Source organism: Pseudopodoces humilis, chromosome 10, assembly GCF_049639895.1.
Source record: "Pseudopodoces humilis isolate 2021_Gansu_Grassland_sample_001 chromosome 10, ASM4963989v1, whole genome shotgun sequence".
NCBI classification, from domain to species: domain Eukaryota; kingdom Metazoa; phylum Chordata; class Aves; order Passeriformes; family Paridae; genus Pseudopodoces; species Pseudopodoces humilis.
The window spans coordinates 2,010,832-2,037,360 of NC_142209.1; the positions used below are offsets into that span (position 1 = coordinate 2,010,832).

The 26,529-nt window shown below is 50.5% G+C and overlaps 1 protein-coding gene across 2 annotated transcripts in view; it reads right to left on the reverse strand.

Moving 5' to 3' along the window:
• The window catches only part of PBX1 (PBX homeobox 1), a 126,223-nt gene that overhangs the window by 21,231 nt on the left and 78,463 nt on the right, over positions 1–26,529 (reverse strand). For both annotated transcript variants that reach the window (XM_014257594.2, XM_005528680.3), the window contains exons 3-5: positions 6,104–6,348; positions 2,965–3,155; positions 1,607–1,742 (exon numbers count right to left, since the gene is read on the reverse strand). In XM_014257594.2, coding sequence (XP_014113069.1) covers positions 1,607–1,742; positions 2,965–3,155; positions 6,104–6,348 — 572 coding nt within the window. The remainder of the gene's footprint in view (positions 1–1,606; positions 1,743–2,964; positions 3,156–6,103; positions 6,349–26,529) is intronic.

Here is a 26,529-nt window from a genome sequence, read left to right on the forward strand (position 1 = left end):
CCCAGCCCAGATCTGGGAGCAATCTTTTTGGTGGCACCACCAGGTGCTGTTGGCAAGCAGCTCCATTCCACCTCTTGGTCTCACTAATGACAACGTGCTCCTCCATGATCTTTCCACATGGAACTCTCCTCGTGACTGCTTTTCTGGTTTCACATCCTGGGTGAACTCTGAGCACCACAGGGCAGGAGGTTGGAATATACACACAACCTACCTGCATTTTACAATCTCTGCAGCACACCTGCCTAATCTGGTCAGACTCTGAGTTCAGGTAACTCTGCTCATGACTTGCACACATTCATGGGACCTGTGCTCCCACTTAGTCTCAGCAAAACCAGACCTGGATGTGTGTTTGTTTCTGTCTTATTTAGATGAAGAAAGGAGGCTGGTCCTGGAGACAGGCACAAAGCAGCCTCGACACAGCACGCTCAAAACCACCTCCTAAGCGCAGCATTTCTCCTGGGCATTTTGTCTTTGCAAAGGAGAAGTTGTAAGTGTGAACAGATGAATTAGAAGTGAGAGGGGAAGCACTGGGACAGCTGGAGCTTTATTTAAGCCAATATGTGCTGTCTCCTGTAGGTAACTCTGGGAAGAAGCAACGTTTGGGTCTTCCAGCCCAGGGGAGGCGATTGGAGTCACTCAGCAGGCACTCAGCACGGTGATGACACCTACCCCTGGATGCTGCTGCTCCTGCTGAAGGCAGACACGCTCCCACAAGGACACCAGATGCTCCTGGCTGTCTGCAGTTTGCTCAAGTGACGAGCAGGCACGTGCCTGGGGCTGGGAAGCAGCCCAAGACAGGGAATGCCATGGGAGCCTGGAGGGGCTGCTAAGCTCACGTGAGGACGAGCCTACCACAGGCCACAAAGACTGGCTCTCAATCACACAGCTTGCTCCAAAAAGAGAGGAAATAAAGAAGGGCAGGCCTGAGCAATGTATGGCTGAACATTTCAAGGGCTGACTGTGCTCCTCACAAATCACAGCAGCTCCCAGGTCAAAGCTACAGACTCCAGGAACTATGTGGCCTCCTTGAACATATGGAAATAATTCACTTTGTCTTTACTAACCACCATGTTCTGAGGGATGTGCAAGTCAGGGAGATGTCATGTTCTGCAGCACAAGGGTAATGACTGAAAGAAATGACCCTGAGAAATCCCACCCTCGGTGAGCACAAACAGTAAGTTACACCCAGATCCTTCCCACCAGGACTTGTCCATTCTGTCTTATCAAGCAAAACCTGCACAACTCTTCCTTACTGCTTTTAATCCCTTGGAGAAAGGACTTTCAGATCAAACAAGCTCTTCTTGCAGCACTAATTCCTTGAGGAGACTTGGCCCCTCTGGGTGCTGCCACATCCTTTCTGTGTTGTCAACACCTTGGCTGCACACACAGTGCATTGCTCCATGGTGCCTTCCTACCTCCTAAATCCGCTCTCAGACTTTCCATGCATGGCTTCAATCTGCAAGTGCCATCTGCACTCCCACCCACTCTCACTAACTTGCACTAAACTGATTTAATAATTAAATGCTCAACACTGGACAGGGTTGGCTGGTCTGAGGTGTGGAACAGCCTTCCCCATGCTGAGGTTTCCCACTTTGAGCTCTCTCACCTGTGAGACTGTGATGCCGCATTTCTTGGCTAGCTCTTCTTTGGCTTCCTCACTGGGATAAGGGTTGCTGAGATGGGAATAGAAATACTCATTCAGGATTTCCGTGGCTTGCTTGTTGAAGTTTCGTCTCTTCCGCCTTCACGTGAAGAATGAATAGGAAACAGAAGGAAAAGGAAAGGGAATGAGCACCAGGGATCCAAAAACAGAATGCAATTTTAGATACTCTTGAATTTCCCACTTTCCTCCCTCCCTGCTCTGCTTCTCTGAGCATGGAGCACAAGACTCATGGCCAGGAAGCTTCTTATCTGCCCCTTGCTGGTCACTGCTCTCTCAGCACCTTTCAAAGCAAGTCTCCATCTCAAATTTATCACAGCAGAGTCTGAAAACTGGCATCTGGCTCCTCCACCTGGGAAGGTGACTCCTGACACCTGACTGTTGTGACCAAAGACATCAGTGCAGCTCTGCAAAGCTCTGTGCTGAGGAAGCAGAGCTGGATATATCCTTGGGGAAGTCTGCTCCATTCACACCTAGGCTTTATTACCTGTCTGGCATCTCTTTCCTTGTACCCCTGGTGTAGCTGCCTCTCCTCCCCATCACAAGCTACAGCCCAAGCTGCAGTCTGCACCTAATCAGCTTGGGAAATTAAATGATTTTACAGCAATTTGAAAAACTGGGACAATAAAAACAGTGGGAAAAAAAATGGGAATCTAAGGGGGACAGGATGGCCTGGAAGATAAACTTTCATCCCTAACTGAAGTGCAGGTTTTCACCACGGAGGCTCGCTGCAATGTGCCACAGGATTTCCTTCTGCAAAACCAGGATGTGCAATTCTCATCACAGCTGGGAGCCTCACCGAGGGATGGTTTGAATTGCAGTCCCCTCCCCTGCTGAGCCACAGAAAACGAAGGGATAAAAAAGGCAAAAAAAACCCCAAAGTGGGCACCAGCTGGGTGTACATGCTGGGGTCCTGGGATTCCCACGTGGAGTTTAGGAACTGGGCGATCTAATGTATGGTGCTGGGGAAATCTCTGTTGACTCCCTCTTCCATGGGGCGGAAAATAACTGGGTTTACGCTCCCAGGGTTCCTGTCATCTGCAAGTGAGCGTCAAAAGAATATTTTCAGAGCTTGCTAGCAATGGCTGTGTCTCTGAAAGCTACCTGGCTTTCCCACCTGCACTGCACCAGAGAAGAACAGAGCCAACGAGGACAGAGAAGTAAAGATCAAAGCCAGATTTTAAATCTTTCTGCCATTTGTGTTGGAGGTGGGGGTTCTTCAGCTGGCCCTCAGTTTACCCCAGACCCAACAAACCTCCTGGAGCCGAACGACACGGCAGGAAGGTTGGGTGGGGCGGGCTCACCGTGCGTCCAGGAACCGCGAGCGCAGGATCATGACGGCTTCGCACGTGCTCTGCTTCAGCTGCATCTGGATGGAGCTGAACTTGCGGTGGATGATGCTCACCATCCGCTCGATCTCCTTGGGGGAGATGGGCCGGGTCCGGCTCTGCTCGCGCAGCAGGTTCATCACGTGGGTGGTGAACTCGTTGCACGCCTGGGATGGCAGGAAAAGCAAAAGAAACCCCAGGATGGGAAGGTCATTCGGTGGGGTCAAGGACAGGACAGGGGTGGTGTGGCTACGGATGGAGATGTGAGTGCAGCCCTCACTGGCTGGGCTTCTCAGAGCAGGCCCAGAGCAAGGATGCTCAGCTTTTGTATTTTTCAGATCCTGTGCTGCATTAGTGTGTAACTCTGAACTCCACAGAGAGTGTTAGTTAACTGTCTCCACATTTTGGCCAGACAGAACAATTCCTCTAGGCCTGAGGCTCAAGAACTCCAAAAAAGTATAAACAGAAGTGAATTACGGGGTTGCAAACTGGTGGTAAATTACTTCATTACCTGAAGCTGTAATTGGAGAATTAACTCCTGATATGCAAATAGACCAAACTTGCACCTGTCTGAAAAACTTGTGACCATCATCCATTTTGGGTGTAGCCCCTTGGGGAGGTTTCATCTGAATGTACCTGAAGGCCCTTCATTAAATATATCCCCTTTACTCCTTTTAACTGTGTCTGGACTCTGTTTCTAGGTAAGCCTAAAACAGGCATCAGGGAGAGAGAAATCTCCTTGCTCTGCCTAGCACAGGGTGTGAGAGACTCCCAATAAACATGCTGGGAAAGACAAGAGCCGATTTCTTTGCTCTCAGGGGGATCATGGATGGAGCTGGGTCAGACAAAGCCCTAAAATTCATGTAAAGGATGAAGAGGTCCCAGCCACTTTTGTCCTGGAGGAGCTGCAGATTCACCTGAGGAGGACCATGACCCTTCTGAGCCACTGCCCCTCCTCCTACAGCCCCACCATGTGTCCTGCAGAGCCCCCTGTGCTTCACAGGAGCAGCTCCCAGAGACACGTGGCCCTGCTCCCTGCTCTTGGCACATCAGGTAAGAAGTGAATAACGATAATAATTAAAGCCTGAGCGAGGCAGGAGCCCTGACAAATAAGGGCAAGCAGGTAACAATCCCAATTAGTTTGCTGCTGGCACAGCACTGTCTGGCTGCTCCTGCTGTCCCTACACTGTGAGGACACCAAGGAGGGATTCTGAGGCCAGATCAAAGCCACTTCACTTCCCTCCCCTCTCCTTCATCCCCATGAGCTCCTCGTTGGCATGATGGGATCCTCTGATTACCAGAACCAAGCCCCAAAAACCAGGGGCAGCACTTGGACAGTGATGGCTGGAGAAGCCTTTGGTGCTCCTGGGAATTTGGTGGCTGCTCTGGGGACAGTGCCTGCAGCTCCCACCTCATGAAGGGGAAAAAGGGGCTGCCAGGGGAAATCAACACTGGATTTGTGGACTGGTGACATGGGCTTGACTTGCTGTGTCTTACCCCACCCTTCCAAGCTGAATTCCCACCACGGCTCAGACCCAACAAGAAGACATTCCCAAGGCCAAGAGAGCCCCTCCAACTGCCCCTCCCCAGCTCCAGCTGCTGACTCCCATCTCCAGAGTGCTGGCTATGAGAGCTCTCATTGCTCCCAGATACCCCAGCAATTTCAGATCATCTCCTCTTGGCATGAAATAAAGGGCATTAAAGGCAAATTCACCACTGAGTGCAGTGCTGACCCAGCAGCAGCCAGACTGAGAAGAATCCAGGGGCTGAGCTCCCAACAGCTGCACTGGAGAGAGTGGGAAGGAGGTGGGAAAACCCTGAGCCTTGGTGTTGCAGGACTGCGGGTGATGGTACCAGAGATGTGACCCATCCCACCCTCTGGGCTTGGCTAAAGGCTTCTCTCACCTGGGTGTCTCTTCAAGGAACAAAAGTGAAGCAAAACCAGAATCAGAACATCCAACAAACAAAAGGGGAGGAAGAAGCAGAAGATGCTTCCTGCCCAAGGGGAGGAAGAAGCAGAAGGTCCTTCCCTGAAGTCTGTCTCTGTCTGTGCCAAGGACCTCTCCATGGACTTGGGTAGCAGAGGACATGAGGTCTCTCTGCCTCTCTTCAGCCTGAAAGATGATCCCTGATGTGCTCTCCATGTGGGATGGCTGAGGCTCCTCCCTGTCCCTGTGCCTCAAGGGGGTGACAGCAAGGGCTGAGGAGAGCCACCAAAGGTCATCCATCCATCCAGCCCTCTGCCTGCTCCCTGCCTGCCCTAGGGCTCTGCCAAAACCCCCCTCGTGGCATGACAGCTCCACCACCAGAGCCCTGCCTGGCCACCCTGACTCCAACTTGAACCCTGGGGCACCCTTCCCTCAGCTTGGCCAACGTGGCCACGGGGGTGAGACATCCCCCAGCCCCACCACACACCCAGTTAGCCAGGTAAAATGGAGCCTTTTACTGGCTCTAAACCAGAGAGCTGACAGCCCACCTGGCCCCTGGCAGTGGAGCTTGTCCTGTACCCAAAGAGGTGACACCCTCTTGCTCACATCCATAAACCATAACCGTGGGGTAGAAACCACAAGGGCAAGGTGCACAGTGGCCAAGAGAGGTCTGTAAAACATCTGGAAGCACCTGAAAGGAACTGGTTTTGAGTGTTGGCCTGAAAAGCTCTTCATGAAATTGTCAGTGTTACCAACAGCTGTGTTCATGACCCAAGTAGTTTTTCTTTTTTAAGAGTAATTTACTGCAAGAAAAGAAGATTATTTATTTTTTCCCTGGAAAAAGAGCTTTTCAAGCAGAAAACATATTCAAGGAAGATTCTGATTCAAGTCTTGCTTGGACAGTTGTCATCACTGAGGCCAGCATGTCAGAGAGGCCTCTTCCTCCACAGGGCCAACTCTGGGTAAGATATCAGGGGAGGAGTGAAAAGTGAAAAAATCCAAGGGACACAACCCCTGCCAAGACTATCCTCACGCCACAACATCAAACCCCAACCCTCCCAACCCTAAAAAAAGCAGGTTCCCACTCCATCACCCATTTGCCCATACACTCCTAACAACAGATGTCAGCAGTGATCTGTGCAGATCCTCTCTGCTCCCACCAGCCCCACCACGAAGGAGCCTGTTACCTGCTCGTACTTCTCCAGCTCCGTGTGGTAGATCTGTCGGATCTGGGAGAGTTTGGCTCTGTAGTCAGAGTGCTCCACCGAGTTGTCGGAGCCGGCTCCTCCGGACGCGGCGGCGGCGGCGGCAGCGGCGGCCGAGCCCCCTCCTTTTTCGGGGCCTGCCACCCCCTCTGCCAGGAGCATGTTGTCTAACCTCATCAGCTGGGGGTCCGTGGGCTCCTCCTCCTGTGCCCCCCGGATGCTCAGCACTGCAGGAGACACAATGGGGAGAGGAAAGCCTGAGTCACACCTGGGGCTTCACTCATCCCCGTCAGCGGGGGTTTTTTTCCTTCCCAACAGGTTCCCCAACAGGCAGCCTGATGCTCCAAGGTCTCATCACCAAGCTTGGCTTCACTCATCACTACTTGGCTTCCAGGGGCACTCCAGCTCCTCTTCCCCTCCTTCCCTCAGGACAGAAGTAGGGCAGAACTGGCAGTGAGCTCACCACAGAGCTAACCCAGAAAACCACACTTTCTGCTCGAACAAGCAGCGAAACTCCTAGCAACAGCAACCAAAAAACCCCATAAATGTACCCATGCTTGCTGCCAGAAGCCATAGGGACCATATCCCGACTCAAGAATGAGATGGGAAGTTGGAATTCTCTAGCCCTGATCTCATCTCGCTCAGGGGTTCTCTCATGTCACCCAACATGTCATTTACATCAAGCCCAGATGGCAGGGAAAGACACACAGAGCCCAGGGCAACTGTGCCTTGGTTTCCACATCTTGAAATACAGACTGTGGAGAGGGCTTGAAGTCCATGCTTTTAGCCACACACTGGGAACATGTGCAAAAAAAAAAAAGTAAGAAATTAATTTTCTTCTTGGAAAAATTCCTTTTCTTTAAGAATCCAATCGTTCTGCTGATGTCTAAACCACGCTGAGAAAAGGAGCATCGATGAATTAACCCTCCCAGAGTGACTTTTCAAAAAGAGAATCTTCCTCCCATCTTTGTGTTCCCTGCCTAAATTATTGCTCCAAGTCGAAGTTCTCCTCTGAGGGCTTTCCTGGAAAAACAACACGGGAGCATCCCAACACCTTGGGATATTCCAATGAAAAATGGAGCTGCCCCATGTCCCCCTCCAAGGTCTGTGCTCAAACACACAACGATAACATCGGATTTCCACACGCACACACGCACTGCTGCTTAATAAACCACATAAATAAAATAAATCCTTGATGAGCAAATTAAAAAAAAACGCATTTCCTAAGGGGGAAAAAATGGTATTTCCCCATCTCATCTGGCACAGGGGCTCTGAGCACACACATCACCCCATGAGCACACATTCTTTGCGCATTCAGAGCTGGGAAATGTTGCATGGATTTCGATAAAGCCGTGCCCGCTGACACCTGAGATGAATTTGACCTCCTCCCAATCCATGGCACAAAGAACAGCAAGTGATTATTCCTGTCATTTGAAATAAAATAAAAAAGTAGTGGAAGACCTGTTAGTGACAAGAAATAAAATCAGAGTGGCTAAAAAACCCCAGCAAGCACCGGGTATGGTCTTCCCCACTCTGCAATAAGTTAAAGATACAGCTATTATCACCATAAAATTGAAGTGAAAGACCCTGTTGAGAGGTTTGGTTAAGATTAAAAGGAGCTTTTTTAAAAAGCTTCACAGCCTACTGAAATTACTATTTTCAGGACACTTCACTCATTTGTTTAATTTTATTTTATTCATACATTTGGATCAGTTTTTCATTCATGCATTTATTGTCTTTTTTGGGATTAAAGTATGCACTGTCAACACAGGTGGGAAGGTGGGCAGAAAAAGGCCCCAAAACAATAAAACTGGAGCTAATAATAAATAATTCCATGCTAGGGAGGATCATTTCTATATGGAGGAATGAGGGCAGAGTGCCAAATTTGAAGCTGAGCCCTCAGGAGACGGGACCAGCATCTCCCCGCCATGGGAGGCTTCCCATGGCACCCAGCCATGATAAATAGATCCAAGGGGAGAGGACAGATTTCATCAAGAAAATGGGGTCTGTGGTCCATCAACTGAAATATGATGCAAAAGTAGCCAAATTCCTTAAAAAGAGAAGAGGGAAGTTGACAGGATGCAGCAGGGAGAGAGACTTGCCATGAAAATAAAGAGAATAAATTCCTATTCTTACAGGACAAAAAAGAAATAAATAAAAATCAGTCAATTAAAGCACATCAAAAGCCCAAATACAAAAGGAAAGCAACACAGGTTAAAAATAAAAAAAAAAATAAATATTAAAAACCACCTCAAATAAACAAATCAAAAGCAGAGTTGCCAAAACAGGCGCATCTGGATTTCAAAAGGGAAATATTTTTAGATTAAAAATCTCAGGAATCATTGACCTGACAGGTAGGCACGAGTGATTAATTAGTTTATGTTTAGAGAGCTGCCTCCTGATGAAAAGTGCTGTGTATTCCTGGGAGCTTTATTCCTGTGCCACACACACAGACCAGCACCCGATGGAGGAGATGTGTCCCCCACAGCAGAGACCTGGGCTTGGCTGCTCACTCAGAATAAAGCCTGGGAGTAAATAAATGGAAAGGCCCATGTGTCTAAGCAGGACTGATGCTGCTTATTTATCCCTGAAAGGCTGTGCTCAGCCGAGGAGAAGACAAAATGATTATTTAAAAGCTCCTTTTTTATCTTCCTGGTGCTGGACCCAGCTCTGACACACCTGCCAGGATGCCTGGTGTGTGTTGGGCTCCTTGGCAGCTCTGACCCTCCAAAGTGCTCCCTGTGATGGGATGAGGCTTTTCTGGCTGGGGGGTTTGGGGTTTGTAGTGCCTGGGTGGCCAAAGATCTGCTCTCCCACCTAATTAAAGCAGAATAAATGAAGCAGAATGATCTTCAGTGGTCCAAGGGGCTACAGGCATGTAGGCACATCAGGCCACCCCCCATTTGCTGCTCTTGATTAAAGAAAAGGGGGGAAAAAAGGGAAGAACAAAAAGGAAGATAGTGGCTGGCAGCTGGGGTGGGGAGGAAAATTCCTGCAAGACTTTCTGTCCTTGGCTGCTTTCCTGCTGGCTCGGCAGCCTCTGGAGCCGTGGTGCTTGCCACTAGATGGTGCTCAGCCCTCACCCAGCTCCCCTGCTGATCAAAATGCGTTTTTAGATGTAAATACACACACAAAAAATATATATATATGTGTGTTTGCAATATATATATGGGTGTGTTTGAAAAGTAAACCCGAGGCATGTGCCCTGTCCCCGCTTGCACGGCCCAGCTCGAACGTGGCTGTCACAGGGTCACCATCCCTGATGGCAGCAGAGGGAGAAGCTGGGGACCATGGAGCCACCAGCCTCAGGTCCAGCCATGGTCACCACCAGGGTCACAGAGACCCATTCCAGCAGCTCCCAGCTCCCACATTTGCTCCTTCTCCCTCCTTGAGGAAGGGATCACAGCCACAGGGTTCGGAGGACACTGACACAGCCCAGGCCTGGGCTGGCTCCGTGGTGTGGCTGCAGTGCAGGACATGAGAGGTGGTGGCAGGATTGACCTCAGAGAAGCAGGTGAGAAGACAAAAGCCAAAAACAGCTCCTTGGCTCTTTGCCTGCCCTGCAATTCAGGGACACAGGATTCTCGAGCCACCAAAGCTTCCAGATGCTCCAAGATGCTTCCCACAACATCTCCGAGGAGCACCTGCAAAGCAGCCAGCTCTGAGCTCAGGTGAGATGAGCAGGCAGCACCCCACATGTCCCCACACCCTGGCACCTGAGCCTGGTGTCCCCTCAGGTCAGTCTGAGGTACAGCCAGGGTGGGGGGCACAGGGCAGGAGAAAAGAGCACTTGCCAGACACCTCTGGAGCAGACACCACCCTGGGGATGGCCTGGGGCTGTGAGGATGCCTATTAAATCCACAAAGGAGGGTACCAGGCTCTGGTACTCCATGCCACCACTCCCTACCTTATTTACTCTGTTTTCCTGGGAGCATTTTTCCAAAAGAATCTGAAAAGCACAGGAGCTGAGCACACAGTCATCTCTCTTCTCTGAGGCCGTGCCAAAATTCTTCCAACTTAGCAATTCTTTCCTCTTCACCCCTCCCAAACCCTCCAAATTAGAGGTGTGCAGGCAGCAGAGACAGAAGTACATCACGAAGGCAATCAAACATGCTGGAGGTGACAGCAGAAGCTGAGCAGGAGACTGTGGCTTAGTGACAACAGCAAAGGACCTTCCAGCTCCATCTTCCTTCCAGAAAGGACAATTTATCCTACTGTGGTCAGTGCCTTCTAGCTGAGGAGACGTGGGAAGCAGGGCCAGACTCTGTGTACCCCCTTCACAAGGGGACACAGGGTGTGGTGGTGAGAGATGATGCCAACCCAGGTTGTGACGATGAAGGAATCGGTCCCTCAGAGCCAGCGCCGCTCTTCCTCTGCTGACTTCAGCAGCCAAAAGCACGGCCCTGTGGAGTTTCTGTGACTGCCTGGTTAAGATTCCCTCTGATATGAGCTGGCAGCTCCTCTGCAGCCCCATTTGCTGGACCTGGTGGCTGGGCATTTAAACAAACCCACCCTACAAAGAAACCTGCTGGGTGGTTTTAATGAGTTCGGGAGGAGCGCTCGCCCTCCTGCCCGAGCTCGGCTGCTTCTGGATGGGTTTTATCGTGGTTGTTTCTGCCCATTCCCAACTTGCTGAATTGCCTTTCCAGGGGGACAATTTAAAGGAGAAGGAGATTTCAAGTAAATGATTGCAACTTATCGAAAATAATGTGCTACTTAGCATCGGAGACAAGCATCCTGGCAGGCAGAAATGGGAAGCAGTGCCGGAGCAGATGGGAGTAATTACGTTGTGATTTTCAGAAGGGTTTTCTTTCCTGCCTCCACTGTGCCTAAGATGTACTGGGAGGCGGGAACAACCCACCCAACAACAGAGTTTTGGGAGAGGCAAGATAGACAATTCCTCTGTCAGGCTGTGAAGGGGCCTTAGGTGTCACTTTCTCATGGGGAAACCTGAGATGTCCACAGCTGGTGGAGCACTTCTGGCTGCTCTCTCTGCCCTCTCACACGCCTTCAAAGTGGGTGAGATGCCTTCTCCCCAACCAAGACCACTCCTCAGCCCCAAGAACACCCAACCCAGACACCAAGGTGTAGCCCAAATCCTTTCCTGGAACAGTGACTGCCTGTGAGTGTGGTACAGGCAAGGAAGATGTGGCAGTTTCTCCCTGGGAACCCCAAAACTCCTGCAGACGCCCAAACAACAAACAGCCCGGCTTTGAAACACTCCTGGGACATCAGCTGCCTTCCAGCTTCTTGGGATTTAGGATCAGCAACATTTGCTTGGGGAGACCCGGCTTCAGGAGTCACACAAGCTCACTGGAAAATGTTGCGTTTTTAAAACATGTTTTTTACAACTCCAGGTCTAAACAAAAACCAGCAAATGCCTCTCCTAACAAAACCAGCAACTAATCACCGTATTTTAAGCCTATTTCAATATTCCTGGAGCATGAGACTACATTTTTGAAGGCTGAGGATCAAAAGACTGAGGATAGTCCCACCTGCCTCATGTTTGAGGACAATCACACATTCAGGGACTGCATCTTCCTCATATTCGTAATGTGTAGCCTCAACCAAGTCAGGAGAACTGGGCTTTGCCTCCTTGGCTGATCCATGATGCCACAGGCTTGAGTTGCTCTTCCCAAACTTTCTCTGTGCAAAGAAGTCTCCAGACCTCATGCACTGACCTAAACTCTTGGGTTTTTCTCCTATCCAAGTGTATTTGCAGCCTAACTTTTTTTCTGAAACAGCAAATCCCCCACAGCAAGGAAAATCTAGAGTCTTGGATCCTACCACAGAATCCTGGAATGGTTTAGGCTGGAAGAAATCTTAAAAGATCATCTTATTCCAACCCTCTACTATGGGAAGGGACACCTTCCACTACCTCAGGTTGCTCCACGCCTGTGCCACCCTCACAGTGCTCTCTTTAAACACAAAATTGCCTCCAATGATCAGAAGAAATGAAGTCCCAGAGCTTTGTGGAGGTTTTTAAAGCACCCCTAGGCTGGATCTTCACACTGCCAGGTCAAAAGTCCACGTGACACAACAAAAATCCCTTCCCACAAAAAAGCACAGTGTCCACCTTAAATGGGAATCACAGACTTGATAACAAAGGTGGAGCACTTCAATGTCAAGTAATCACAAGAGTTTTAAACCTTGGTTGAATATGTTCACCATGTTTATATAAAGCCACTGAGAAAATCAACGTTAAAATGCAATTACCTATTTCCAGCATAAACAGAAGCTGGAATTTCTAAATACACAGACACACACCCTTCTGAAGAGCAGGAATTAAGAGAAGCTCATGGGTTGTTTTTTTTTTCCTTACAATTGACATTAAAGTTCCCCTCCTCACTTCAACCTTTCCAAAACTTACAAATGGATGAACAGATTTTTGCTCAAATTTTCCAAAACAGGCTGCCGTGAGATGAGGCATGGAAAAATTCAGCTGGCAAAACCTCTTTTTGTGCATCTACTTATTTTATTTATTTCCCAGGAAAAGGAGGAACTCTGTGAAACTGATGGGCCTTTTCCGTCACCAATTTTCACTGTCTAAAGCCATAAAATAAACCAAAAATCCCAGCAACAAATCAAGAGAGAGGCTTGTACCCATAAGCACTGCAAAGCCACCCTGGATCATTGTAAACCCACCTCTCATTCCCAACACAGGAGTGTCCTTCAGGGCTCTTTGGAAACAGAGCAGAGAGATGTTTTTAAAGGTGAAGAAATGTTCCTGTAGTACATAAAATTGTGGTAAGATACTCTCACAAGGACAAGAGCAAGTCACATCAGCTCAGAGTAATGGTCCATGTGGTCCTTGAGGTCAGCTCCAGCCAAGGCCAACAACAGAAGCATCAGATGCTCAGGGCAGCAGCACTTCCCCCAGATCCCTCCTACCCACCACCAGTTTGGAAACACATCTCAAATTCAGATCAATCCAAAATGCTTCCTGAATCAAAAAATGAAATCTCCTCCCACTTCATTTTATCATTTTTTTTTTCTCTCTCTCTTTTTCTCGTTTAAATAAAAATTTGGGTTGATTTCAAACCAATTAAACTGCTTTAAAAACATAAGTTTGAAAAGTAGTAACTTCCCATCTTTCTGGGGTGGAAGTTTCCAAATGATTTGCTGAATCCAACATAAATTAAAAAAAAACTAGAACCACCAAACAAACAAAAAAAAAACCAAAAAAAAACCCCAAAAGGCTGCATTTCCCTCAAACCTTAACTTTGGGGTGTAGGGAAAAAGGAGAAGGGAATTTATCACATGCCAAAAAGTTTCTCAGCTCCCAGCAGCAGCTCTCCATCACTTCAGGAGGATGCAGCTTGGATGTGCCACGGAAGCTGCAGAAGAGAGACACTTATTTCACAGTGCTGGCAAAGAGTCTGTACCAGTTTTCTCCTAACCCCATCCCAAATGCCAAATGAGTTGCCATAACGAGCGAGGATCTGGCAGCAAAACGATCAAAAGATCTGGGAAATTATTACTAACATATTCTGTGGAAAAAATATCCCCACCCCACAAAAACTGGACAATGATCTAAAATAGCCAAAAAAAAAAAAAAAAAAAAAATAAAGCAAAATGTTGCTGTGATTACTGAAAACCAGATTCTCTGCGAAATGTGACTCCGTGGAGAAGCTGAATGAACACAGATGAGCTTGTCTTTCCATTCCTTCCCTGTATCCTGCTCCTGCTGACCAGTTTAGCTCATGGCCAGTAACTGAGCCTGGCATGGAAACTTCTGACACTGGCCCCACACATCCAGTTGTTGCTATGGTTGGTTCAAATTTAAATCTTTTCTGTTTTTCTCCTTGCAGTCCTGATGCCCAAATCCACGTTTCCTCGTGGATGCTTTGCTGCAGGCTGGTGTGATTGGGCAGCCAGGCATCCCAGCTGGAATCTTCAAAGCTGATATGTGGGGACAGGCAGCACTTCTTGCACCACATGCAGATGGCTGAGCAGGCTGGAAGTGCTTCCACACATTAAAAACGAGGCAACCACAGCCTAACACCCCACCAGTGGACAAAACACCTCCCCTTCCCACTCACAGCAGCTTCAAGCCTGCTTCTGCCATGTCCCACAAAGCACAAAGCCTCACAACTCCACTGAATTAAGTAACAGACTGCAAACAACCCGGCCAAACTCTGGGGTCAGAGGGCTCAACGCTGTCTTACTGGCACACTCTGCTCCTGGAAGAGCATGGATAAATTTTGGCCATGCACAGGTCTCCTCCCCATCCCACTGAGCACCTCACAAATCCCCAGGCCAGGCTGATGGTCTGAGGAAGCAGGCTGGTGCTGGGGAGCGATGCTGAAGCTGCCTGGAGCAATCCCACACTCTTACCTCACAAAGCAGTTTTCCCTTTCCTAAGCAGGGCAGGATTAGCAGGCTCCAGTCACAGCCCTGAATCATCGTCAATCCCTTATCTGCACGGGCAAACCCAGTACATCCCAAACCCTCCAGCTGCACTGACCACACCACAAGGGAGAGATGGTGCATGGCCATCTCCACCCAGCCTCCTCCACCCCACCACAGCCAGGACCAACCTCCAGCTGCTCAGAGCAGCAGTGGCAGGAGTTAAAGGAAAGCTGAGTGAGATTCACCACTGCTCTGCTGCTGGGCCAGATTTGAGCAGAAGATGCAACCCAGCTCACTGACCACGAGCTGGCCTGGCTCAGGGGAGCAGCATAAACCATGGAGAAAAGCTTCAGTTCCTCCAAGATAGCCTGTGCCAGGACTTCACCTTCTCTTGGTGGAGGTTGGGAGATGGACCTGAGTCCCCACTGCAGCACCAAGAGAACAAATGGTCACTGAGGGACAGAGTAAGCCATTGTCCTCACTCAAGGAAATGAGGAGGACCTGGAGGGTGGACTTGGGGCTGCCTAAACCCTGCAGGAACAACTCAGCAAACAAAGGATGGGATTGCTCCCAGGTCAGGTCCAGCCATAAACCCCCTCCTCTGAAGGGAGAGTTGGGCTGGGATCTGCAACGTGCTTTGCATATGAATTCTCCTCACTGAAAAGAAATGGGTCCTTTGAATGAGCTGAATCTGTTAATGAGAAGCTGGGGCCTCCAGAGCTCCTCTGAGGACAAGGGTCCCACTTCAACAGCCCCAGGCCAAGCCCTGAAACCTGAGAACAAACAAAGAGAGGTTTTCTCCCAGAAGGAAACTGCCTTTCCAGCCCACTCCACTCTCCAAAAGTCATCTTTCCCTGGACACACTGTCTGCAAAAGGCTACAAGAGGGAAACAAAGGAGAATGGAGAAGGGAGAAGGGAGAAGCAACTCTTAAGCAAGGATTCTCCACCCAGTGTAAAACCTCAGGGATGGGTTTTGCAGTAGGAAACCTACAACCCTGGCCAAGGGGAGATGGCAACCATTGCTGCGTGGATCACAAGTGCTACCATGGGTCAGAGTCTCCTCTGAGGTTCAGCTGTGGCCCAGGGTCTCTTCTGCCTTGTGGAGGCTGACACTGCTGATCCCTGAGAGACAGGCTCTCCTGTTCCAGAAGCATGAGAAACCACCCCTCAAGGCGTGCACCTTTTGCCAGGAATGGCAGCAGGCAATTCAAAACCTTCTCCATGAAAAATCTGAAAATAAGTTATATAACTATGAGGCTAAGTCAAGTGCAAAGCAAGAGAAGGAACCACAACCAAAGCCATCAGAAATCCCACCCCAGCTCCTGTTACATCCATTTACATCCATATTCACCACTGGATAATTTCAGGCACCCACTTTCAGTGTTACAGATGACAGGACCAGACCCAGCCTCCCTGGAGCCTGTGTTCATGTCACCCCTGGGGTGGTTTAGAAGTACCACAGCTCTCCAGAACTACGTGTTCCTTCTAACTCCTTGCAGACTTCTCTTATACACAAGGTGGAGTCTCCATCCCTGGAGAAGGGATTGACAAGAGAGGCAGATGTGGCTCTTAGGGGACAGGTTTAGTGGTGGAGTTGGCAGTGCTGTGATAACAGATGGATTTGACGATCCTGAAGGTCTTCTCCAACCTCAGTGATTCTACGATTCTGAGTCTTTTTCTCCATGCCATACACAGATCCCACCAAAACCTACCTGAACGCTCCTTTTCCATTTACCTGGTCTCCAAGCTTGTCCCACCCACACCACCACAGAGAGGTGAGGTTTGCCCTCACCGAGCTCCCGTGGCTAAGATGCGATGCCGAACCCAACTCTTGTGAGCTCCAATGACGGCAGCAAACAAAGGAGCACATTTTTTGCGCCATGCTCAGCCCCTCGTGCGACCGCGCCGACCTGCTGAGCCTGGCGTCAAACCCGGTCCTCGGGCGTGCCAGACAAAGCCCGACTCTTTGAGAGGCAACAGCCGGTCGGCAGCGTTTTAAGGCCAGAAAACAGCTCTGAACGTTCAGTTCCTGCTTTAAATAGAGGCCCCTTCTGTAAACGATCTGTTTGGACAGGAGGGAGAGCGCTGCAAGTCCAAGCGCTTGTGAAATAGGATCGGCTGCCTTCGCTTCCCGCTCCATTCAAAACATGTGGGGGGAAGAAAGAAACCCAAAACTGGCAAGGCAAGACAGGAGGAGAGAGCCCCCACATGTCCTCGTGGCTGGGAGGGTGCGAGACGCCGAAAAAACTGGGGGGAAAAGCAAATTAAAAATAATCAATTAGCGGCATTTTCTGTTTCGTGTGTTTAATGATATTCCATGCTGTTGACGCAGATTTCCGTGCTGTGGGGCCGTGGCGTAACGGGATCTGGCTCTGCCTTCCACCTCGGACAACCCCGCTCAGGGCTTCACCAGCGAGCTCACCCATCCCCACGGGCACAGGGGGCTCACAGCCAGCCCCAGCAGCCGGACACACGGACACGCGGCTCCCCCTGCTCCTGCGGGAGAGGCCCCGCCAGAACCAGCGAGGAGATTAAAAAGGGAGCAAAAAAAATAAATAAATAAAATTAAAAAAAAAAAAAAAAAAAATTAAATATTTTTGCCCAACTCCGGCTGCGTCCCAGATCAAAGATCATCTCCAGCAAGGCCATCTGGTCCTTGTAAATGCAAAACCAAATTGAAAGCCCTGCCCTCACCTCCTCCGACTCCCTCGGCAATATTGCTTTTACCGGCCGGGATAGCCAAGGAGCTCGCAAAAGGCATCTGTATGTAATAGAGAGCCCCCGTGCAGCTGGGCTGGAGGCTTCCAACCCCCCTTTCTGTTAATCATGAAGCAGAGGTAAATGTTTTCTTTGGATCTCTAGGGGCCCTTTTATTCCTAGGGCCTTTGGGAAGAGTCCATGGCAGCAATCCTGCGATGGAGGAGGGCTGTTCTGCATCCCCATTGCTTCGCTGTGGCTGCAGACCAGGTTGCTGACCCTGTCAACAGGGACAAGCTGCGAGGGAAGACAACCCCACCAGCCCAAAAGCCATGCACAACCCTTCTAGCCCAGCCTAAGCAGGCTTCTCCTACCACCACTCCTGGCCCGGGATGCAAAGGGGGATGCAGAGCCCGGTAAATAAACAGCTAGAAAGAGGACTGAACTAAGCACTTCCAAAAAGGGGACATCTGAGCCAAAAATTCCTTGTGAAAAACGCCGCCACTGCCAACCCTAATACTCCAAGCTCGACTTGAAAGGCAAGCGGGATCCGCTATCGAGAGAAGAAAGCTACACCGGAGACGTCGCGGGCAAAGAAGAGGCAGCTTGAGGAATTCTTACCCATCAAGCTTTATTGTGTTATTCCAACTAAGCACAGACAAAAAGACAAATCTCAGCTCCCTACTTTCATTCATAATTGAACCCAGTCCAGAAGGATGGAGCAAGTACCATCTGTAATGCAGAGTGCATTAGCAGCCGGCAGAATGAAATATTCAAATTACTGTAGGCTACCTCGCATTTCAATGACACGGTTACAAAAACCTGACTTGTAAGTGGAGATTGGACTGGAAGAACAGAAAGTTTGTTTCTCCAGTGCATGAATTAACCTAACAAAATGTTACTTTCAGGGAAAAAAAAAACCACATTTGCATGAGTAATTCTGCAACATATCCCAACAGGCACGCGAGAAAAAAAAATATTATTCCATTTCGCTATCCTAATTGATATGTTGTCCAGGGAGATGAAAAAACTCCTGTTAAAAAGGGCAAGACTTTTCCTTTAGGCTGAAGACGCTGAATAAATAGATTTAGGTGGGCACAGCACCTACCAACATGTCCAGGTCCCGTACACAGGGATGAGGGACAGCAGGAATGTGCATCCCTGGGGCTGTGCTGGTGCAATACCTGCACTGGCTGCAGCCTTTTGGCGTGTTGCACCATTTGAGTATGCAAATCACCCCTTGATTTTTGTGCTTGTGCCTGTGCTGGGATCCATTCGTTTTGATATCGTTAATCAGGGCTGCCGAAAAGCCTGACACAGTAAGTGGCTGTAGCCCCTAGCAGTAGTCAAGATAGAGTGACAGGCTCCATTTAAGATGTCACAGCATATAATAAAGTGTAAAACTATACTTAAAATAAACGAGATAGAAACAATAAACTTGACTCTGGGTTTGAACTTTCTGGGAGAGCAGCAGAGAGATGTGAGCACATGTGGGTGCAAGCAGGCACGGGTGTGGAGGGGCTGGAGAGGACGGTCCCCCACCAGTCTGCTGCCCAGGTGACAGCAAGGGGAGCTGCCTCCTGCCTCCTCCAAAGGACCCCAGCTTCTCAGCAGCCCTAACGTGACATCCAGTCTGCATTTGGGACATCTCTGGCACTTCTGGACATGGATGTAAAGAAGGAGGAGGAGTACAAGGAGTTGTAACTGGGCTTTGAGGGACTGAGGGGATGGCCAAGCCACGACGGGCATGTGACTCCATCAAGGAGAACACTGAAGGACTGAGCTTTGCTTCCAGCAGCTCCTCAGAGAAGAAGGTATTTACCCACCTGGGACAAGCCAGTCCAAATTGCTCTTCCATCCTGGGCACCCAGGGAGCATCACCAGCTCCTGGCCATGCTCCCAGGACGTCCCTTCCTCTCTAACCCTGGACAGTAATGCCAGGATGGGATGGAGAAGCAGCAATATCCTCAGCATCTCCATCCTAAACTTGGCCACGTGCCCCAGGACCAGGAGCCACAGCAGATGCTGGAGCCCCTCCCTGGCAGGATGAGGATCAGTCCCATGCAAGGCATTGGGAGAGGATAAAAAAAAAAAAAAAAAAAGCCAAATAACTGTTATTTCACTCCCCAAATAACTTCTCTGCACCCCAAAACCTCCTGCGTGCCTGACAGCAGCTCTCCGTGCTGAGACAAACCAGTCGCTCTCTGTCCTGCTAAGCAGTTAAATTAGAGAGTATTCAATTAATAACAGCTGAATATTCTGTCACATTTAGGAAGATGTATGGTAAGACAAGCGAGTTGTGATGTCTGTGACAGAAATGATAAAAGTTCTCCCGACACAGCCTGGCAGATACTTGGCTGGAGGAACCGCTTGCTCTCATGGACTCCAACGTCAGCACAGACACCAGGCCCAGCGCCTCCTTCAAAGGAGAGACACTCCAAATTGCACGGGAGAGCCGCTGCCAAAATGGCTCGCAGGCAGCTCCTTCTGGAATCCATCTGAGATGCAGGGACAAGACCCCGGAGAAGAACTTGACCAAGAAAGGTCCGAGGCAGTGCCTGCCAGCTATCACATGGCAAGCTGCACTCAAACCCTCCCATGCTGCCTAAAGACCACCCTGTAACGCTCTTCCCAAGCTGCCTCAGTTTACCCTTCTGCAAAAGGAACCGTGATCATACCCCAAGCAACCCACGCCAGCCGTGACCAGGGCACTGCTGGCACGACACCGTGACCATGGACGAGCACCTGCTGTCCAGCAGGATATTCTGCATTTAATTAATGGATGCTGTGTGGCCTGGGAACACACATAAGGAGCAGAGATTTTGAGGCTGCCTCCTTTCTTTTTTTTCTGGGGGGTTGTTTTTCACCGGTGTTGTTTGCGAACACAGTTTTGTTGCTAAGAAACTATCTTCATATTGCTCGGAGAGCAAAGACAAAGCAACCATCAAAATAACACCCTATTTTGACAGTAGCCAGATCGTAACCATAAATGATCTGTTTTCCCTGCTCTCCTGTAGGCTCGTTAATGTGATCTAAATACCCTAATCCCATATATAACCCACGGTGCCGGGACCCCACTTGCAGGGGGCTCCATTGCATCCATTCATCCCCAAGTAAAAGCTGAAAGAAATCACACCCAAGAAGAGGAAGGGGATCCCCAGGGAGGCCCCACGGCTCCCTTCTAGGCAGGAACATGGCACAAGGTCTTTAGGCAAGAGATACAAGATAAATAACTGGGAGAAGGTAAGACCTCGGCCACAGCAGATGGCACAGCCCTGGGTTGAGGAGAAATCTCTTGGTTTTGGGTTTGTTGGGTGAGGTGGGGTTGCTTTAAGCCCCAGGGGAGAAAATGCAGGGGGAAAATAAAATCCATTCACTGCTCAGTTTTCAGTGTGTCTGTGCCTTTTGCTGCTTTTTTAGGGTGGGGAGATCCCATCACACAGGGGAGATCAGAGCACACCCCCACTATCACCTTGATATAGGCATATATTCCCAAGCCAAGTCCTCAGGATCCTGAAAACCATTTTGCCAACAAATCCCCCTCCTAGGGCAGATGGGTATCACCTTTTCTGCCAGAGCATCTCTGGCCCCTCTTTGCTGCTCCTGTTGCAACCTGGATGGGTCCCATAAATGGTGAGAAAAGTGACATATTTGCCTTCCAAAAGAAAAAAAAACTAAACAAAAAGAAGGCAGGAAATGGGCAAAGGCACATCCAGGGAAGCAGCAGCTGCAGGAAGATGCTTCTTAGAGCGATCCAGGACCATCTAGGATGATGCACGAGGCTAAAAGGTTTGGTGGAGGCAATGAGGTGCCAAACCCGCACCAAAAGCAAGGAAAGCCCATGGCTGGCTTGCCACAGATCTGCTGAAACTGGTTTAAGGGCAGAGGGAAAGGCAGGTAAAAGATGAGGCTGAAAACTGCAACCAGTTGTGCCAAGGCAACCCTGAAGGGTTTCCTGTGTTTTAGCAAACTCCTGCTGCAGGAAAGAAATGTCTGGAGTCACAGCACAGCTGCAGTGGCTCTCCCCACCCCAGCAGGGCAGCAAACATGGAGCTGCCATCCTTGACCACCACCCACCCCTGGCAAAAACTGGCTTGAGAGCTGATCAAGAGCACAAACCCACTGCCAGAAAGGGATCACCTTGCTCTGATTTCCACCCCTCTGATTTCCACTCCTCTGATTTCCACCCCTGCGCTGGTGCGGCAGCAATGCCTGCAGGCAGGGACCACCAGGGCTTGGAAGAGCCTTGAGTGCTTCTTAGGGCAAATAAGGAAGAAAACTGAAGCTGTATGAAGCAATCCTGCAATATTTTGTTTTTTCTCCTCCCCTGGGCCAGCTGGAGCACGGCTCTGGCTGATCCCTTGCTTCTGCATGTACCCAAACTCCAGCCCAGCACCGAAGGGCCCGTCTCCCGTGGAGCAGCAGCTTGCCACGTGTGCTTTCCCTGCCAAAACCCTGAGCTCCACCCCACAGTAGGAGAAAAAAGGAAGGGCGAGAAGAGCTCTGTCGAAACCCACCAAAGCCTGAACAGTTCCCTGCAGCAGAACAAAGCCCTTGGAAATCTCTTCTCCGCTTGGGTCCCCCGACCCACATGAAAGCGGCATTTTTCTGGGCTAATTACACAGGCTGCTCTGAGCCTCCTGGCAGAATCCAAGCTGCAAAAGCAGACATCAAAGGGCTCCCAACTTTAATATAGAGAGCAAAGACGGAGCAGTCCACAGGAGATCTCTCCCTGTTGCCTGCACTGGCCGCCTGGGAGGAATGTTGGAGGTACCTTGGTTCACAAGACCCCCCGCCAGCGAGGAAAAACGGGGAAGAGGGGCACAGTTTTTATTTGAATGGCAGGCTCCCAGCAGGCCCAGGCAAAGAGCTGGTCCTTGCAGGACCAACCATGGTCCCAACAAAGCTTTCTGAAGTCTTCATGCAACAGAAGGACCAGATGTGGAGTCTGTCTGCTGTCTGGGGTAGGCAAGCTGTGGGGCACTGGATAAAGAGACCAAGGTCAAGCTGTGGAAAAGGATGGGGCAGGATTCAATGCCACACCTGATAGTGGTGGCTGAAATCACAGTTGGTCCAAGCACCAGTTCCAGGCATTGCACACCTCATCTTTCCCAGAACTAATGCACCCATTGCACCTGGAGATTCTGAGATGGCAATTTCCAAACAGGCAGTCCCCCCTAAACAGCAACCTTCTAGAGGATGCCTTTGTCCTGTTCATGCAGAGTCCCAGGCTGTGCCTGCGGCTCCTGATGGACAAGAAACATGAGCTCTGCTGCTTCCTGCTCATCTGGGAGAGAGAAGATGCCTCTGTTGTCCCATCCAGGAAAGGGATGCCAGCTCCAAACCACCAGCACCTCATGGCCATCTGCCCCATTCCTGGCCCAGAAAGTGGCCAACCCTCCTGGCCTTCAGCAGGACAGCCTGGTGTGTCCAGAGATGGGGAAGATGAAGCCATCCTACCAGCTCCTCCACCCCCACTCTTTCTCCCCTCCTGTGGCCTTCACAAGGCCCTGCAGCACAGCCAGAATAAGCTCCACAGAGCAACCAGCCCTTGCTCCTCCTCCCTCATGAGCGCATAGAGATATCTCCAGAACAGCAAAGTGTGCCCAAAGATCCTATGGTCTTCTTCAGGCTCTGGTCCTTTCATGGGCAGCAATTACCCGAGAGCGCTGCCACAAGACATCTCTGCAGAACCTCGGTAGAGGAAAGGAGCAACGAAATCCTCGGGGGCTGTTCCACCTTTTGGGAAGATCAGCACGCACAAAACTGCCGTGTGAGGGACACGAGCTGGCCATGCTCCTGAACCCATCCTTGGTCTCCTCACTTCTTCCCCACCCTCGGCTCCAGGGGCACGCGGGCAAGGAAGAGGGCTGGACCCACAGCCCCAGCTCCCTCCTGGAGAGGAGAAGGAAGACGAAAGCCGGGATGGGGCCCGGACGGCCGAGCGTGGGATGCCAGAGGAAGGTGTCAATTAAAGCAATGAGGGCCTCGGCATGCCTGTGCCTGACAGGCGGGCTGAGCAGAGCTGACAGCCGGAGCGCCGGCTGGCTCCCCCGCCTCGCTCACCGGAGCGTGCTGCCCCCGCGCACCCCCGGCTCCCAACCGGAGCACGGGCACCGGCAGCGGCGTGGTGTCCCCTGCCCTGCCCCCAGAGATGCTCCTGATAATGGGAATTATCTTGATTTGGGGCTTAAGCAGGCCACAGCCAGCCTGGAGGCGGACGGCAGCGGAGCGGTTGGGGCCGGGTGGGATGGCACAGGGAGGCGCTGGGTCCTGCTGAAATAACTAATGAGCGCTGCAAGGTCTCGGCCCCTAATCAGGATGGCATCAGTAGAGTGCTGGGATGCTGGGAAGATGGAAATCCAGCAGACACTAGCTGGGTGGTCCGCCCGCATCTCTCTTTCCCCTCGCCTGCCCCCAGGAAGCACATCCAGGGAGCCCCTGCTTCACTCCCTGCCTGCCCTCCCTGCAGGCTCAATCTGATTACTGCTGATACACATCTCCTCCTGGGCTCCAAAACACGGCTCTTCCCAGCTGAAGGATTCGCATGGACACGGAAAACTTGTCCTGATTGCGGCGTTAATGGTCGTGTGGCCCATGTCATCACCGAAATGGCCTTAGGGGGTGAGCTGATGGCTCTCTGAAGTCATCAGGACTACCCCACCTCATCTTGCTCCCCTTATTAAAACCATTCATCCTGGGAGCTAAATGAATATGTTTCATCTTCAAATGCTGAGACACAAGAGCAAGCAGGCAGAGATCTAATAGAACAATACCCATCTAATCATGCCGATTTTTCTCTCCCATCCTGCCTTCATATTACACGCGTGGCCACGAGACCGGGCCGGCGCTGCAGGCGATGGGTGAAGACGGGGCACAGCCCATCCCTGGCTTTGCTGCCACCGTCACACCTCACGTCCCCCTCTCCTTCCAAGGCTTCTCCTCCCTCTGCTGTGTTAGAAAAAGCCCCAGGACTTTTAAAACTAATAAGGCCGATAGATATGGAGCCTAACAAGTCTAAGGGAGCCAGGGAAGCAGGGCAGGCCCTGCGCCACCAGCAGACACTTGTTTCCCATGGGAACGCTACGCACTGCACTGTCCATGAATCATTTTGGCGCTCCTTCCCGCACCCACCGCAGGTTTTCCCAGCTCCCGTTCCCTTAGATACAGGCTTGGCTTCTTCTCTTGTTTGCTAAAGCACCTTTTGCTCGCGTGACGCTGGGGGAAGCGTAACAGTTTTGCATCTCTCACCTATTAAGGGACTTCAGGAAGGCCCTGGCTGGGGACAGGCTGGTGGAACACACGGCAGGTGGAAGCATTGGGAAGGGCAGAGGATGGGAAAGGCATTAATCTGTTGCATCTTCCCGGAGCCTGCCGGGGACGCCGCTGGCCTCCCCTTCCTAACCAGGGTTTGCGCAGCAAATCCCCGCTCTATCTAATTATTAACGATAATAACGGTGGCTGGCTCGCTGGATGCCATCTGGAGCCTTGCCATGCCTGCCTGGCAGCCTCAGGAGGGCCGGGCAGGGGGTGATCCGTGGGGCGAGGGCCAAGGCCAGGGGCTGGCCGGGCAGTGGGCACCGGCTCGGGATGGCCCCGCGGACCCACCCGAGCTGCCGCGGTTGTGTTCGCTGCCGTGGCAGGCTTCATAAGGCTCCGCTCTTTGACTGGCGTTGAGTTTATGTGAAAGTAATTAACAGTAATTAATCCTTAATTACAGTAATTAGCCAAGTCGCAGTAAATTAAACCACATCTGGAGCAGATGAGGGCTTCCGAACGGGAGGCTAGTACAGGCGACAATCGGAGAGATGCTGAATTCATCTGACAGCATCTGATTAAGGCTACCTGTTGCAAGCAGCTCATTTGCATCGTGTTTTTGTTTGTGTTTGGCACTAACCCTTTCTGCCAGGCACCCCTCCCACACCCACTGCCCCTGCCCCCTTCTACCTCCCCCCCTGGCCCCGCAGAGCTGCCTGGATCTGCGAGGAGGAGGCAGCAGCTCTGAGCCAAGAGCCGAGCGTCTCCCACCATCCCCACCTGGTGGGGATGAGCCAGCTCGGGGCCAGGGAGCTGCCAGGTTCCCTCACACCCTCCAGGGAGCAGGAACTGCTCAGGGCTTGGTACATAAACCACCCACTCCACAGGCAGAGGATGACGGAGCAGGATGGAGGCAGAGAGATGGAGGCAGCCAGCTCAGCTCCCCGGCTTCCCTGCATCTTGTGTGTTGTAACAGCTACAATAATAATAATAATAATAACAACAATAATAATAATAAAATACCAGCACTCCAAAGGGGAGCACATTAGCAAAAAGGGGCAGGTTATTATTAATACCACTCAGCATTTACCCAGTGCCTTTGCTGATGTTTAGCCACGCTCACAGGGAGGGGGAAATCCTGCCCTTCCCTTTCTTGCTACAATGGAGAAAGCACAAGACAGAGAGGTGAAACAGGCTACGGCTTGTTGTGTTGAAACACTGAAACAAAAGCTCAGGGAACAAGTTGTGGTGGTCTGACTTGGTTTCGTGCCTTCCTCCCACGTGGCCAGGATGTATGGTTGACTCTGTGCTATTAGAAAAATACTGGGGAAAATTCATAAAAATATCTTCTACACTCCTGCTCCTCAAATCACGCCACTCACCAGCACCTCAAACCCTGGGATTTCCACCAAGGCAGGGAGATGCCAATGGGATTTCAAAAGCAGAATTGCAAGCATGATGGTCCAAAAGAAATTGCCTGATATCAGTAGGTATTGCAAAAGCTTCAGGGCTTAATTGCATGCAATTAATGAGCATGAAGGACATGTGTATCTTCCTTTTCCATCATACAGTACAGGGTGCATGGCTGGTGTATCCAGGCTGAAACCTAGACAGGGAGTGTTAAAAACCCCTTCAATACTGAAATACTGTCTCTCCTCTGGAACTAAAACCATTCAGGATTGCCAAAGCCAACAGCTGCAACAGGCCCTGGAAATGATCAGAAGAACCTCATTTAATGAAACATGAAAAAGAGTTACATTCGCCTCTGACTGCAAAATAAAAGCAACCTTTTGAATTTCCTGCCTGCAAAAGAGCCTAGAAGAAAAGAAAAAAAATAATTTAAAAAAAATAAAAAAAAATAATAAAAAAAGAAGTGGTTTCTCCTCCTCTGCTTTTACTCAGCCCTGTGCCACTGAAACCCAGCGAGTGCTGGAACAGATACAAACCAGTCAGTGTCTACCAACTTCCCGGATAGGAATAGACTTTGCTGTCCCTGTTTGGGCTGGAGAAAGGGGAATTCACAGCTTTCCTCCTCTCTCAAGAAGTAATGTGGTGTCCCTCAGCTGCCAGAGCCACCAAACAGAGCAGGAAAGATTAAGCA